We start from the raw sequence: 16,348 nt of genomic DNA on the forward strand, positions 1-16,348 counted from the left end.
CTGCAGCAGTGCCGGGGGGTATCCGTGACACGAGAGTCCACAGTAAACACAGAGAGCCGCTGCACAGAGAAACCAGCTGCTGAGCGACAACCCGAGCTGAACACGTAAGAACCCCGTTTGTTTTGCTTGATTCATTCACAGGAGCTTAAAGCTGCAACTGTCTCCTGTCTGGTCGTGGAGGGATACTCTGTGTTTTCGCTTTAATAAACCCGGAACTAGCAAAAACTGCCCCCCACATATCGTGATGAGCCTTGTCACTCAGTCAGGAAGAGATGGTGGGGGAGTGGGGAGTGGGGTGGGGGGGGGGCCGAAACCGGCTGATTGTCCCTTTAAGCATGTGATGTGGCTATTGTGTGGAGAAATAAAAACATGGCGCTCACATCTACATCACTGCAACAGAACAACACCTCCTCAAACCGAACAGTGTCAAATCCGTGGTTAAACGAGGGGCTCGAACCAGAGCTCATCTGTTGTGTAATCTGCAGAAAATTGATAGCGTCCTTTGAACAGCACGTCCGGCTCCCATCGTCGCTCTCAGTGTAAAGTGGCGCCCGCAGTGATCTCAGTTTATGCATCTGCATGTTTGTAAACAGCGGCCAAACACATGCTAGATGCAAATAAATCTTCTCGTTGTAATTATTGGGCGTGTTACTTAGAGGTTGTTGCTGAAGGAATGGATGAGATGAAGTGTTACAATCCACCTGTGACTGTGATTTTGTATGGGACTGTAGATGAAGCCCAGTTTCAATGCAACTCCTTCTGCAAGAAGTATTATTGCATTAACAACAGCATCTATCCCTGATTTGTCCCTTTTGTCCTAGTCCTATTAGATACAGTTCACGTTGCTCGGCCTTCAGCAGCCTTTTCCTGGGTGGCGTCGCAGAAAGGATTTATCGAGGTAATAGAAATGAGGCCACAGACGTTATCATCAGTGTTTCTTTGGCTCCCAACAGTTGGCTCCTGGCCATTCTAAACAAAGCCAGTCACAGAACAAAGACACAGTGTCCACAGTTGTTTATTTTAAGAAGCAGCCACACCCTGTCAGGTGTACGAGTAAGTGTCCGTTCTGTGCCAGTGAATCCATCTGTTTCTCATTTGTGTCATGGCTTGCACCAAAAAGGTTCATGCTACTGAAAGTGAAGGCAATCCACGTGAAATACATTTTCTTGGACAATGTGGTACACAAGCCAGTTTTTCATACCACAGAGTTTTCTGGTATAATGAATATCTCTTAAACGCTGCAAGGTTTATTCAACTTGATGAAAAGAAAGGAAGAGGATAGAGGATCAGATTGGTTCACAACTTTCGCACAGTGTAACTATTAGGACAGAAGACGAGTTGATGCATCTTGACTTCCTGGTTAGTTGAGTCCTGTGTAAACACCGCAGCTGAAGCTGAACTCGTTGGTGGGGAGGTGGAATCAGAGGCCGTAGACGTCACACTGGGGCCATTGATACCTGAGGCAGGCAGTGCACAACTCAGTGTTCAGTCAAGACAAGTCTATTAATGGTCGTCTTTTACATCTAAGCGCATGGAGGTTCTTAAATGTAAATGTAAAATAAATATAGTTCATGTGGTCACTGCAAGTTTTGGTGAACTTTTAAACAAATGGAAATTGCACGAAACAGCTGGGATCTATGATGGACTACTTAAAGTTGTCCATTGATGTTGAATAGAGTTCTCAATGATAAACAGTTAACTGACTTAACCCTGATTTCCTCCCTCTGCAGGCACAGCTTTGTTGTTGTTCTAGTGATGTCCTTGTCCCACCTGGCCTAGTGGGACTGTAGCTGCCCCTTCCCCTTATCCTGTCGCTGTTCCCCCCTGAAGACCTCCACCAACTCCACCTCCTTTCTCGTCCTCCACCTCCTCTTCCTCCCTCCAGCCGCCCCCTGTGATGCCTCCCTTGTGCTGTGGCTACCTGTCACAGTACACCAATCATCACCTGGTTGCCTTCCTCCTCACCTTCTTTAGGTAAACCCGACCCATCCTGTGTCCTGGTTGTAAGATTTTGCTCAAGTTGAAGCTGTTGAACTGTTTATACCAGTGATGATACGAGTCATGTCCTCGGGGTAATGGGAATCCCAGTGAGGACATGATTGCTGAGCTCATCAGTGACCAGTGGGACGTCATTGTTTGTGTGGAAAATTGTGAGGCATGTAGAGCAGAAAACACAAAAGCAGCGAGAAATAAACATCACTCTCATGGGAAAAAAATTACAGAAATATTTTATTGCATGAAGAAAAGCTATGTAACTTATGACCTTTGCAAGAATGGCTCATCATGAACACAGTGAGCAGGATTCATTGCTGCACTTTATCTTCCTTGGCTTGGAGAACATTTTCACCACGGCATCATGAAATGGAAATTTAGCCATTTGTTATTTTGTTGGCATTTTCGTTTCTTGTTCGCCTGGCAGCCCACCATAGAGCTGGATTTTTTGATCAATGTGTTTGTATTTAGTTTTTTAGGTTACTTTTAAATTGCTTGCTGCTTGATTAACTATTCACAGGAAAGAATCATGGGAGATTTTCAACAGAGATTTGCAGCAGTTTTAAAACATACATTTTTAAACTTCTTGTCAATAGGCTGCTGAGCTGTTACAAGAGTGGAGATGTATAAGAGGATGCAACATGGAAAGGGACATTTTAATGCACTGTAGCTAGCGTAGAAACACTGGATGTGAGCTGTCAATTTAGGTGAAAGGTCTTTGGGGGTGCAAGGTTAACTCGGGTCAGACATTCTCAAGATAGTATTAAGTGTGTATATTGATTTCTAACATTCAGGATGGCTGCAGTTCACAGGCTGAATGTTAGAAAGTATGACATTTATTATTTTCTGGTTGTGAGAAGTTCTCAGTATAAGAAAAGAACATTACAAATACTTGAAATATTGTTAGAAAATACAAATACACATTTTCTTAAGTGTAGATTATCTGGTTGGACAAAACCTTTTATCAAACCCTGCATGTTGTTTTGAAAAGGAGAATGTGCAGCGATGTTGAACAGAGCAGAGCATGTATCATGTTTATGACCGTCTGGTAAACTTCAAACTTGTGCTTCTTTATTTAGACCCCACTCGTATATATATATATACTGTAGTTAATCATTAATCACTGGTTGTGATCTCATACGTCTGTGGCCAGGTCACCATATTCATGACTCACCTTATCAGGAACAGTGCAACGTACCGTCTAGAAGTTTGGAGCAAACAGTGAACTCAGCAGAGACGCTCGGTTTGCATTGTGTTTTTTCCCCCATTTCCCACTTCTTATATAATGTTTGACAACAATTCAGTGTTTCCTGTTAATGAGTCTGACTGTCTCCAAATTAAACTACTGAATATTAATTATATGACCTTGTGGAGCCTAAGCCATCCAACAAGAATTTTTAAAGGACTATTAGTAGTGGTAGTAGTATATTGTGGTATTACTGTGTAAAACATCAGCCATTTTTCTCAACCATTAGCACTTAATTACTCAAAGCAAGATTAATGTACAGGAATAACAGTCTCTGCTTTCCCTCCCTTAAATGTGACATTTGACCTCTTGCTACAGGGATGTATTTAGTTAAATCTATCAAATAGATTTAGCTTTTTAGTTTCTGACTAACATGCATTTCTGTCACTGCAGCTATGTGTTGCTGCATGCATCACGGAAGACATTCAGCAATGTGAAAGTGAGCATCTCGGCCCAGTGGACGCCGTCCATCCAGAACGTCAATGGGTCCACTTTCTCCCCTACCGAGGTACAGAGCACCGAACAGAACAGCTTGCAGTTCAACATAGAACAACACATAGTTTAGATGCTGACCTGGTTCAATGAAAACAAGATGAAAAGTTGTGTAACGACATCTGTGAAAAACTCCCACTAAGATGCTAAGCAGGCTCTTTACTGTGATGCATTCAAAGCGATCCAGGGGTCAAAATACGTTTTGTGGCGTCTAAATACAAACTTAAAACGGTAAATATCAGAGCTCTACTCCTGTCTTAGTTTACCACCTGCCAAACAGTTACACAGATAAAAAAGATCAAAATCACACCCCTGCCCCCATCACTGGGAAGTTATAATAATTGTCTGCAGCCTAAAAAAATTATTCCCACCACAGGTTAAATATTAGTTTTGGCTCATACAAGATGATCAGTTAGCTTTATCCTGTGAGAAGGCCCTTAGTGTTTTTGGCTAACATTGCCACTGAGACCGTATACCAAGATTGAGATATTTATTTTACCTGTTATTCAGTTAACTATTACTTTTGCAGTAAAAGCTTTTCACTTTCACCTTTGTGATTTTACTACATGCAACACTGTCGACAGTCCTATTTAAATCGTGGCCTCTATTGGTCACTTGATATAATGCATATAACTCAGTGTATTTTCTGTCCCAGACATGGGAGGACAATCGTCTGTTTGCAGATGAAAAGCAGGCCACTCTCTTCCTGGGAGCTCTGGACTCCATCTTTCTCTTTTCATACGCCGTGGTGAGTATGGAACATTGTAATCTGGGTCCAACGAATGTTGGCCTCTAACAGCAGAAGAACCTTAATACACATCATTTTGAATCGTCTGACAGTGAAATAGACAACGTCAAGGAACATTCCTGTGACATGATTAAACAAACCTGACCTGTAGTCGTCTTTTTTCTTTAAATTGTGTCTTTTTTTCTTCCTGTCCACACAGGGTCTGTATTTGAGCGGTCTGATTGGAGACAGAGTAAACCTGCGCTATGTGCTCTGCTTCGGCCTGTGTGGCTCTGCTGCAGTGGTAAGTACACATACAAAAGGTTTTATTATGTAATATATTATCCTGTCACACTGTTAAAAAAAGAAAAAAGCCTCAAACTGATGATATGCATCTTAAAACTAGTCTTAGTCTAAATAAATAGGGTCATGTAAAGTAAAATAAATGTGGAAATGGTGCATTTATTAGAGGTGATTTTCTTTCCCCCCCCCAAAAGTATGCACATTAAGAAGAGTTAGTCTGTATAATTCATCTTCCTGTGAGTGAAATATTGATTTTAGAACAGAAGTCAGTCTGATGAAGATTTAATCCTCTGTGTTTGTTTTACTATAACTCTGTATGTTCCTGTGTTTGCAGGAGTTTGTGTTTGGCACTCTGACAGAATGGCTCCACATCTACAACATCTACCTGTACTGTGGCCTGTGGGTCCTGAACGGGCTGCTGCAGTCGGCCGTCTGGCCGTGTGTGGTGGCCGTCATGGGCAACTGGTTCGGCAAGACAGGGTGCGTGACATTTCTCTGTTTGGAAAACCGATTACGGGCATCTGTCCAGCCAGAGATATTTACCAAAGAGCTTTATGACACACACCCACACTCAGACACGCACACGCCCACACTTGCACAAAGACGTCCATTTATTGGTGCTGCTGCCAAAACACAGACGCCATTTAGACTCAGTTTTCCGTAGTCGAAGAACTTGCAAACATAATATGCTGAATACAGAAATAGTAGGAAGTCACTGAGCTATTTGTGATGTAGCATTGCACCCTTGTTACCTCGTCTTGTGTTTATTGAAGTTACTTGAACTTTTTTAGATTTTTAGTAGTTTCTTATTTTTACATATTGTATTTTTACATTTTTAAATCTTTATAACAGGGACAGTTGGATATTTTTAACTTTCACAATTTCATTGTGTTTGAACAATGAGTATAAAGTTCTTGAATCTTGAAGTTTCATTTTATAAAATATAGTACATTTTGTATTTTAATGAATTTTCAAGAGTATCAATGGTAGTTTCAATGGTATCTAAATGGTTTTATAATATTCGTAACTTTAAATAATTGAACTTCATGATGTTGTTCTCCAGGCGAGGCTTTGTGTTTGGTCTGTGGAGTGCTTGTGCCTCTGTAGGCAACATCCTGGGGGCTTTCTTAGCTTCTAGTGTGCTCAAGTATGGATACGAGGTAATGCATGCACACACACACACACACTTTACTGTTACTTTTTACCATCATATTCTGAGCAGCTAAATGCTAACACGATGTGGTGTGTGTGGCTGTGTGCAGTACGCCTTCCTGGTGACATCAGTGGTGCAGTTTGCTGGCGGGGTGGTTGTGTTCTTCGGCCTTCTGACCTCCCCAAAAGAAGTCGGTAAGAACTGCAAGAAATATGTTCGTAAATTTGTGTATAGATGCATCTGAACATTATCTAAATGCTGCTTTAAACCAGTTTAAATTTGTGTCACAGTTACACTGGGAAAACTACACCTTCTAATATAACAAATCTGTGTTTGTCATAACCTCAAGTCTTTACTGAGTTTAGCCACTCTCCACAGCTTGACTATGTGTTTCTGTGTGTGTCAGGTTTAAGTATGGAATCCGAGACTGGCCTCAGCCCGGTGGAGACAGACACTGACAGCCACAAGCCTCTGATGAGCGATGAGGAGGATGAGGTGGAGGTCTATGGCGCACGACACCAGCCGGCTCAGCAGCTGGATGAGCCCCCGGAAGAGTCCCTTCAAGCTATTGGCTTCTTCCAGGCCTTCTGTCTCCCGGGAGTTTTACCTGTGAGCCCAATACGTCAAGACTGATTAATTTACAAGAAACTATCCACAAGTTTTACTCCATGTTGACTCTGTTTCTGTTTGAACTGCAGTATTCGTTGTCTTATGCGTGTCTGAAGCTGGTCAACTACTCCTTCTTCTTCTGGCTCCCTTTCTACCTGAGCAGCAATTACGGCTGGAAGGAGGCCGAGGCCGACCGCTTGTCTGTGTGGTACGATGTCGGAGGAATCATCGGTAAGTGGCAGACAGCAAATTCTAGTTATCACCCTTTACTTTAATAATTTTAACATATACCATTGAATTTTTTGTTTCAAAGAAAAAGACAGAATTCATGTATATAATAGATATGAGGCCAGAGCTTTCTGTTTTGAGCTTTGAAGTAGAAAGGCTCACATTTAAACTGGAAATTAATATGAGCTGAAATGAACAGAGGATTAATTGATGGAAAAAGACAAATAATCTGCAGCGATATCTCCTTGTCTCTGTGTGTCAGGAGGAACAGTTCAGGGTCTGATCTCTGACTGCATGGGTAAGAGAGCCCCGGTGTTGGCGTTGAGTCTGGCAGTGGCGATGGGAGCCCTGGTGGGATACAGCCGTGAGTACACACACATTTAATCTGTGTATCAAACGCACTCTTTGGAAACACAGGGTATGACTGATCAAAATAAAATAACAGCATGGAAATTAATCCTTAAAGTTTGCACCTTCCTTTTTTTATACTTTTTTTTTCATAATTGCTGCTTTTCATAATTTCAACACATGCACTTGTTCAACACATTAGACTTTTTCATAAGATCTGCACTCAAGGCTTAAACATATATAATATTTCAAGGTTCACAGTTTATAGACTCTCTCTCTCTCTCTCTCTCCTCTCAGGTTCACCTAACGACCAGGTGATAAACGCCGCGCTGTTGGCCGTCACCGGCTTCTTCATTGGCGGCCCATCCAACATCATCAGCTCGGCCATTTCTGCTGACCTGGGGAGACAGGAGGCTCTGAGGGGCAGTCAGCAGGCTCTGGCTACTGTTACTGGTATAGTGGATGGAACTGGAAGTATGGGAGCTGCAGGGGGACAGGTAATCACAAATACAGGATGTACCACAAGGAAACTTCAGATGATTATACTTAAGAATCCTCAGTGTCTTTTAAACCTGTTCTTTAATTATTTTTACGCCTCCGCACCGGCGACAGCCAGTGGCCGGAGGTGTTATGTTTTCGGGTTGTCCGTCCGTCCATCCGTTCGTCCATCCTGTTCCAGTGAACGCAATATCTCAAGAATGCCTTGAGGGAATTTCTTCAAATTTAGTCGAAATATTCAGTTGGACTCAAAGCTCTTGGTCAAAGGTCAACCGCAGTTTTATTTTGTGTGTAACTTTATTTTATAGCTCTCTGTTTTATGTAACTTACTTTTTTTTTATATAATGTTTTCTTTTTGGGAAGCACTTTGTACCTTTTGTGATGAAAAGTGCAAGATAAATGAAGTTTATTAAAATTCAAAACATAGGACGTAATAGTTTGTTACTGTGTACATGTGCTTTACCGCGGCTGACAACTTCTTCTGAAAAGCATTGGCCATCTGTTTTTTTTCTGGTGGCTTTACTGAATTAACATCAACTCTGAGAAAACTGCAACGATTTTAGCTTTGCTTTCAGATACACAGCTCTGGTTTCAATCAGAGTCTTATCCACAGAATGATGTTCAATCTGTATCTCCTCCACCTTCTAGTACCTGGTGTCCCTGATCGAGAGCAAGCTGGGCTGGATGTATGTGTTCTACTTCTTTGTCGTCATGGTAAGATGATCTTCTAAAATTAAAGCAGGCTTTATTCACAAAGGACATTTTGACAGTTGGCAGAGAACAGGTGCGGTTGTTAAAAAAAATAAAAATAACAATGCACATGTAAAAATTAAGGGGCATTAAAGCTTTCTCGTCATGTCCTAATGCCGCTCTGTTGCTAGGTTACAGCGATACGGGCGGGACAAGTCCGTGGCGAAGATCACAGAAATTTTCTTTCGACCAGAACGTCTCATTTTGGTTCATTAGCTGCTTAGACCGAGTCGTCTGAACGGGGCAGCCATCGAATTGAGACAGCTATAGAATGAACAACGGCTGAATTCCATTCTGCTGCTTCAGAACCCATTTGTGACGTCTTTTGTTTCTACGTTGCAGACAGGGGGCAGCATTGTGTTCATCACTCCCTTGCTTCTCAACGAACTGCGAGCCATGTGGAGGGACAGACGAGCGGTGCAACACCAGCTGTGAAAACCTCAGTGTCTTCCATCCGTAACGTTTCGACCATTGACGCCGACGGCCTGCTCAGAAACGGTTCTGTTTAGGTGAGTTGTGAGTTGTTTCTCACAGTGGTGAACGTGACTGAGATTCACACCCACAACCACCAGCGCACCGTGTATGTGTGTGCACGTGTGTGTGTGTGTTTGTGCACATGTGTGAGTGTGAGCAGGCCGAGCGTCTTTGAGCACAACACTTGGTTTTTTCCACTCTGTAGAAAACAAAAATGTAAATGTACAAAGTGTCCAGCTGAACTAAGCTTTAAAAGGGAACTGACTGTCTGTGGCTTCAGGCTTTGCGGAGCCGTCACAGAATGTACTTGTGTATATATTTAATGGTTGAAATGGATTTAAATATTTATAATGTACATGCGATGAAGTAATTTGAATTTTAAACCACAAGTTCTTAATTTAAAAACGAGACCCTTCAAGACAAGTTTAGGGTCCGTACCGCTTAAAGAATGTGAATAATATTTGTAACGTAGACATTTATTGTCAAATTTTGTAGATATGTATGATATTTTGTTTTTAGTTGAAATAATGAACATTGCACTCTCAAGATTCTCACGGAGACGAGATGGAGTCGTAAAGGTTTTAGTGAACCACTTTTATCTGGGTTTTTTAGAAATGTTCGCCACAGATATTTGATTTCTCCTGTGTACAGTTTTGTTTTATTGGGGTAAATAATGATACTTTCAAGATTTGTCACTACAGGGACAGGTTCTCAAATGTCACTTGTTTCAGTCACTATTTTGATGTATCATAATAAATCATTTTAAACTCGGTGGTCAATATTTCTCTCACACACACACACACACACAGTAACAGACACACACTCTGCTCTGCACTCAATCTACCACTGTTTTCTTAAAGGGATAGTTCACCCAAAAATGAAAATGCACCTATTGGTTACACTGCCCCTCATTATTTCCAGTGGTACTGCTCCATTTCTTCTGTTTCGTCCAAGTCTGTAAGAGTTCAGAAGATGTGCACAAATAAGGACAAAATGAGCACAGTGTACGGACAGAAGGCTCTGTCTAATTCCGTCTAACACATATCTAACTTTGAGCTTCAATGAGCCTTTACACTTGTCCTTTACATCTGTTGCTTTGTTTGGGGTTGTTGCTGTAAATCGTTCTGGACTTTAATCAGTTGATGGTGAAAAACTTGTCTTATTGTGTCATATTTACTGATACTGATGCAGCTGTTTGATCATTTACATGTGGATGTTTGTCTCCATTACTTGGATACTTCTTACTCACTGGAAGGATGATTCCTTTATTCAAATCAGTAAAAGACACCAACATCTTCCACCCACTATGGTCATTAGACACAACAGGTAGCTTTGCACCTATGCGTGCAGATACATGGATCATCATCTTGACTGTTTTTAAGAGTGATAAGAGTATGTAAGATGATCTGATACAAGTTCCTGATGCCAAACTTTCTAAATGCTCTTAATGCAAAGGAGCATCAAATGAGACTTGAACCTCTAGTGTCTCTGAACTTGAACTTTAAATGTCATAGAATGTACCTTTAAATGTGCCTGTGGTGTATATTTTTGTTCCTTCTATTTTTAATCTATGTTTACTTTTCAAGTTTAAACCAATGTAAATGCAACGGTTGTAAATAAACGCAAATTACATTTTGCAATTGATGAACATTTCTTTGTTTGGATACAATCTTGAATTATATCCAAGATGCATTAATATTATTACTGCATGCGACAGTATGACAGCAACTTCATTGTTGACATGTGCAATGTTACATCTAAACCACCAGGAGGTGCTATAGATTCAGAAAGAAACCTTCCCTTTCAGCCCCTTTTCTCTGATACTTGAAGACTATATCAAGCGAGCATGAAATGTGATGGCAGCAACATGTCATCCATCTTTATATACCGTGAAACAAAACTCAACGCCAGTATTTTTAAGGTTTAACATTCATTTACATTTAATTATTCTCAGCACACTATGTGATCAACATTGTAAAAAAGGCAACAGTGCACCAACAACTCATCAACAGTTTCTATACAAATATCTCTATCAAAAAAAAAGGATAGGATTCTGATCCCATACATATACACTTCTTATGCGTTGCAAGGATACACAAAATCAGTATTAAATTACAATAACATTACAAATCGTATACAAAGATTATCATACATTCATGCATATACAAAAGTAATAGAGAACACTACATTTGTGATATAGCTGCGACAGTTGAATTAGGAAAGCAGAGTTTGCTTGGGCACTAACACATCTGTCTTGACTCCATCATTATAATTTATTTCCTGCCAATGGACTTAAAAATTTGAGCGTGAAAGGTCCAATGGGAGGAAAACGTCTTTTTTGTCAAGAAATTCCTAATCTGTGCGTTCTTCTTTTTAAGATTACTTTAAAAAAATATTTCTCGTCAACAATGTTTTAAGTAGTGCAAAGATGTAGTTTCAGAAATAACACAATTAGTTAACTATAGCAAAAAAAAGGGAATTTGTAATTAGTTCCCTGCACAACAAAAAAGATAGAAACTCAAAATAAGTTAATATAGACATTGAAAGTTTTGTCTTTAACACGCTGAGAGGATAGTTGCACACGAACAAAACACGGTCTCACACTCACACACATAGATAAATTAACAAAAACAACAAGTAATCCTGATGAACTATTTTAAATAGCCACGTGTGCTCTGTTTAAATCTGGGAGGAAACAGCCGTGTAGAGCCGGGAAAAAAAGCCAACGTTGTGTTAACATGATTATGAGCGGCTGCTTTCAAGACAATTCTTTGCAGAGACTGAGGCGGTTGGTTTATGAAAGAGGGACTGTGTGACTTTTTGAGGGGTTTGAGGGGGGGGCAGACAAAAGCTAAATCACAGGCCTCTTGTGTGGAGGGAGAAATGCTTTTGCGTCCAGGATCTGTTGTGTTCCCCTGAAGTATCTCGCTTTAGAGAAACTTTTTATTCCTTTCCCTCGTTCCCACAAACACTTTACTCCTCTGCTCTGTCTGTTTCTGCGAAGCTGTCAAAGCAGAGTGAGGCAGTGAGAGAGAGCAAAACAACCCAGCCCCCTCCTCCTAGAGGGACCAGAGTTTCCTCTGCTCGGAGCGGGCCCCCCCCTCTCTGCTCTGACACACTGACTCTTTTACCTTATGTGAAACTCTACACTTCGGCGCTGAACCCTCTCCAGCTTTTAACCACAACAGAATCGTCACTTTATTTCCTGTCTGAAAACACAAACGACCTGAGCATTGTTCTTTTTTTGTTTTTTTGTGTAACTGAATGATGAGGTAGTAAGAGTGGATTAATTCAGGTTATGGCTTTTTATTCTAATGCAAACTAAATTATTGTAGGTAGTGAGAGAAAATAGGCACATCCAGTTTGAGTCAACTTAAAGTTACGGATCACGTTAATGTAGAAAAACGGATTTTTAAGAACAGACATTTTTTTCTTTCTTTGTGCGCTTTCACTTGATAGTTGAATATTTGGAGACGTGACCTTCTGTGACCCATGAACGATCACTCAAACCGTAAGCAACTTGTTTCAATGATGTGTTCCTAATTGAATGGCACAGCGATTTTCTCTTTGGTTCAACTGCCTCAGCTGCCACAATTTTTACTACTGGTGAAAACCCGAAGATAAAAAAAACCACACCGACACATTCGTACACAAACACGTATATGCACACAGACACGATAAAACACTTAAAAACTGCACAGCGATAGAAAATGTGAAGCAGGTCATCTGATCATTTAAAAAAAATAAGAATAATTACCAAAATAAACGTACAGCCAAAAGTTTCGATTCCTTTTGAGCTGCAACACAGTGATATAAATCCTACAGTCCCTTAATGGAGAAAAGAAGCGCATTTAAAATGCTACATCGCTGAAAATAAAAAAAACATACAACTAAATAAGGTATGTTCCGGTCCGTTGCCAAAATATAGATCTTTACAACCCCATTACGCAAATAATACAAAGCAAAAAGGAAATAGTTTGCAATTTGTATATTTTTTGCTATGTTGTGATGGTGTTAAATATAATGGGCGATACGGTGGAGTAATGTATGAGCATGCTGACTTAAAGTCTTTAATTTGGGGGAAATGGCACAGGTTTCCAAAGACAACTTATCTGACCTCGCTTTACACATTATCCTTTTTTTTTTTACTTTATTTAGTTGATGATCTAGCATCGTGAAATAATAAATAAATAGTCACATATGGAAAACAGAGTAACAATTATTACTCTGAATTTGAAGTCACTATCCTACAGGGTGTGGCTGCATTACCTCATCGCCAAACCTCCACCGTTGACCTTTAACCTGGCGCTAATCGCAGACGAGCTGCTGACATTTTTAACCCTGGGTGAGGTTTTGACTCCGAGCGATCAGGGTGAGACTTAAGGCTGAGTGTGATGTGAGGCCAGGAATAGTCACTCATCTAATCGAAACCTCTCATGACTTTTAGCAAGAGGGAGACAAAAAGGTCAAGGACTGAGGTCAAATACTATCCGAGGCACGTTCAGAGGAAACTAAACCTCCAGGAACTTAAGCCTGTTTTCTGTTATTTCCTGAAAGAGTGCATTCAAAAAAGATTTCACAGTATAGTCAGCTAAGGAAAACAGTATATAGAATATATACAGTATATATATATATATATATATATCAAATTTATAATTATCTACAAAAACTGTAGAATCCAAGCTTGATTAACTACAAAAACTGTAGCTTCCTTGTGCTGAAAGATTAAAGGTACGTGGTGTCAGAGGAGTTTTGTAAGCCCATGCTCAATGAGCTTGTGGACAGTCAGTTACAAATTGCTACAAATATACATAAGATATGAGACATATCTATGTGAGGTGACACCTGGAGGGATGGGGACCACTTATCCTCCACCGGGTCTCGTTGTGCTTTTCATAGCCGGGAGGAAGCTTTGTAGTGCACAAGCCTGCTCTTCTTCACCTTGAAGAAATCTGGAGGAAATAAAGAACGCAAAAGTCAAAGAAATCCTACTGACATGCTATCAATCTTAACCAAAAACATCAGACTATTTGTTGTGTGGACTCACCTGTGATGGCAGACTGTCGACGTTTCCCTGGCTTCTGCCGTCTGTAGCACCTCCTGGTGGTCACCTCCAAGTACTCATCCCCAGACCCAGACGAGCTGCTGGACGTCGGGGAAGCCTCGCCTAAGGAGGACAACGTCCGCTTCATCCCCTTCTTTGCCTCGTCCCCGGGCCCAACGACCGGCCTCACCATGCAGCTGTGGTAAAACGCCGGGACATCCTGGCACTTGAGCTCCTCCCACTCAATGTTGGAGCCCTCTCCCGGCACGTCGGCCTGGAAATCGAAGTTCCACCGCTTGTTGGCCATCTCCACGCTCATGCAGAGCAGCCTCTGGAAGTCCTGCTGCAGCTGCTGGTGGTCCAAAGGCCCAAAGAGATTCCTCCTCACGGGCCCCACCTTCATCTTCAGGGCATCGATGCCCCCTTGGCAGGAGAGCGCCGAGTCAGACGCCATAGGTGATCCTGTGGTTGATGTTGATGGAGAGGCCATTGCCACGTCCCTATCAGAGAACAAACACAGATGCACAAAGAGTTAGAGGAAGGGCAGAGGTCAAGTGCTGGATCTGTCAGCCCTGCAGAGGTTCAATGAGGTGTGATGTGGGGTTTTACTAACACCCACACACACCTCAGCTATTAAAAGCTCAAACCCTCAACACACTGTATGCCTGCTTGGGTGTGTTTTATATGATCAAATCCATGTGTGCTCTAACCTGCTGAGTAATTACTGCAGTGACGGATAACTAAACCAACACCAAATAAATCTCCTGCAACATTCACAGCCGCGATGCCACCACGTGAACCTGATCATCCACCTGCTCTGGCGCTTGAGGGTGAAAGGTCGACAGTAAAGGTCAGCAGGTCACACGGAGAACAGGCTCGTGTGCACCACTTGTGAGGAATGTGACACATTTCATTAGAGTAAAACTGTTGAATACTGACCTGGACTGATCATTGGCTTTCTACCTGGAGTGTAGATTGTATCACTCACAATCTAGATTATTTATTTTACATGGCGGTGTATAATAACCACATCCCTGGTGTCAATGATCCTCTTGTCTGATTCCCTCCAAACGGGCTGCTCAGTGCTTTATCAGATGTGTGACGGCAGTAAAAGCAAATTATGTATCTTATGGGAATGTAACTACTGAATTGAGATATATAGTTCTGCTGCTGATGTAATACTATACTAAATGAGGCCTCTTTCAAAGACTGTAGGACCAACCCTGGGGGCCCAGACCCTCAGCAAATGCAATTTGGGTTGGTAATAGACATCAGTCACAGACACAGAACTCAGACAACAAGGCCTCAAGATGATTTCATTTTGTCATGTGCCTTTGTCCCTATGTTCAAATATAGCAATAGTACCTCTATTACTAGAGCCTGACCGATTTATCGGCTAGCTTATCGTTTTCTGTTTTTCTGTTTGCTCATTAAGTGGCCCAGGTTTAATCCAGCCATGTCCTGACTCCTAGTTTAAAGAGCAATACAAATACAACTCATTTTGCATAGACACTTAACTTTGCAATGCATTGGACATTCTGAAGTCACACAGACTCAGAGCTGGGCAATAATACAATATCAATACTTAGACCAATATCATTACAACAAAAGTCCATATAGCGATATAATGCTTATGCTTGAGGATGTATGCTTAATTGTTTAAGCCACAGCCTTCACAGGGTCAAAATAATTACGTGAAATTTATCATGATAGCCTGCAGACAGAAATGAGAGGCCGTGTTGTAAAAACCCCAGAGGGTTCGAGGGGGGGGGGGGGGCTCAATGTTGCGCAAGTGTTTGACACACAGAGAATAGGTCGCTGAGAAAAGCACTTTCTCAAGTCCCATAGCTTTTATTTGACGACGTCTGTCTGTCCATATAAACTGTCTGTTCCTGTGTCAGGTCGGTTTAAACAGCACCACTCCACTTTGATCGGTTCGGTTTCAGTCACAGCGGAATGAATACGAATGGAAAATAATAGGAAAAGAAATAAAAAACATGAGTGTAGTTGCTGTCTTTGACCGACAGGGCTGCCCCAGTCTGTCAGTGAAAGTTGTTTGCGTCGAGAAATGAAGTGGGCGCGGTTTTCAGATCAGGTTTCCCCGCGGCAGACCCGGGAAAAAAAAAACGCACACCACCTCCAACTGTTCCACGCAAACTAATCCACACAACACAGCGGTTACAAATTCGCCATTAATTGACGCAAAATCCAAACACGCAACCGGGCAACGCAACGCGAAACGACACAGAGTTTGTGGGAGCGAGAGAAGATGCGGAGAGAAGACGCTGGTGACGCAGTTACACCGCGAGAATGTGGGTCAATGAGATGCGACACACTAACAGCAACTTGTCAAAGCCTCACGCTCGTTTTTAAAACACATGGCAAACACACAACAATCCCCTAAAACACTATAAACCACAACTAAACAATGGCAGCTTGACATTTTCACCAGCAGCGACTATTTAAGCGCTTGTTAATGTTTGG

At 41.6% G+C, this 16,348-nt stretch overlaps 2 protein-coding genes across 3 annotated transcripts in view; one reads left to right on the plus strand and one right to left on the minus strand.

Annotated features, from left to right (window-relative positions):
- slc37a3 (solute carrier family 37 member 3) overlaps window positions 1-16,348 on the plus strand; it is an 18,570-nt gene continuing 2,222 nt past the window's right edge. The window contains exons 1-14 of one of the 2 annotated variants that reach the window (XR_004613075.1): window positions 1-104; window positions 1,731-1,974; window positions 3,632-3,746; window positions 4,386-4,478; window positions 4,678-4,761; window positions 5,095-5,240; window positions 5,824-5,920; window positions 6,023-6,107; window positions 6,320-6,522; window positions 6,612-6,753; window positions 7,013-7,114; window positions 7,396-7,595; window positions 8,245-8,310; window positions 8,689-8,869. Coding sequence is in view for 1 of the 2 variants with exons in the window: in XM_034578249.1 (XP_034434140.1) it covers window positions 1,898-1,974; window positions 3,632-3,746; window positions 4,386-4,478; window positions 4,678-4,761; window positions 5,095-5,240; window positions 5,824-5,920; window positions 6,023-6,107; window positions 6,320-6,522; window positions 6,612-6,753; window positions 7,013-7,114; window positions 7,396-7,595; window positions 8,245-8,310; window positions 8,689-8,781 (1,503 nt within the window). In the remaining variant the exon portion in view is untranslated. Of the gene's footprint in view, window positions 105-1,730; window positions 1,975-3,631; window positions 3,747-4,385; window positions 4,479-4,677; window positions 4,762-5,094; window positions 5,241-5,823; window positions 5,921-6,022; window positions 6,108-6,319; window positions 6,523-6,611; window positions 6,754-7,012; window positions 7,115-7,395; window positions 7,596-8,244; window positions 8,311-8,688; window positions 9,591-16,348 lie in introns of those variants that run through there. The other variant, XM_034578249.1, reaches the window with a different exon arrangement.
- The window catches only part of cdkn1d (cyclin-dependent kinase inhibitor 1D), a 6,499-nt gene continuing 884 nt past the window's right edge, over window positions 10,734-16,348 (minus strand). Inside the window, exons 2-3 of the mRNA XM_034578250.1 lie at window positions 13,868-14,364; window positions 10,734-13,772 (exon numbers count right to left, since the gene is read on the minus strand). Of these exons, the coding sequence (XP_034434141.1) occupies window positions 13,714-13,772; window positions 13,868-14,354 (546 nt within the window). The 5' untranslated portion in view covers window positions 14,355-14,364 and the 3' untranslated portion in view covers window positions 10,734-13,713. The remainder of the gene's footprint in view (window positions 13,773-13,867; window positions 14,365-16,348) is intronic.

Source organism: Hippoglossus hippoglossus, chromosome 23 (genome assembly GCF_009819705.1).
Source record: "Hippoglossus hippoglossus isolate fHipHip1 chromosome 23, fHipHip1.pri, whole genome shotgun sequence".
NCBI lineage: Eukaryota > Metazoa > Chordata > Actinopteri > Pleuronectiformes > Pleuronectidae > Hippoglossus > Hippoglossus hippoglossus.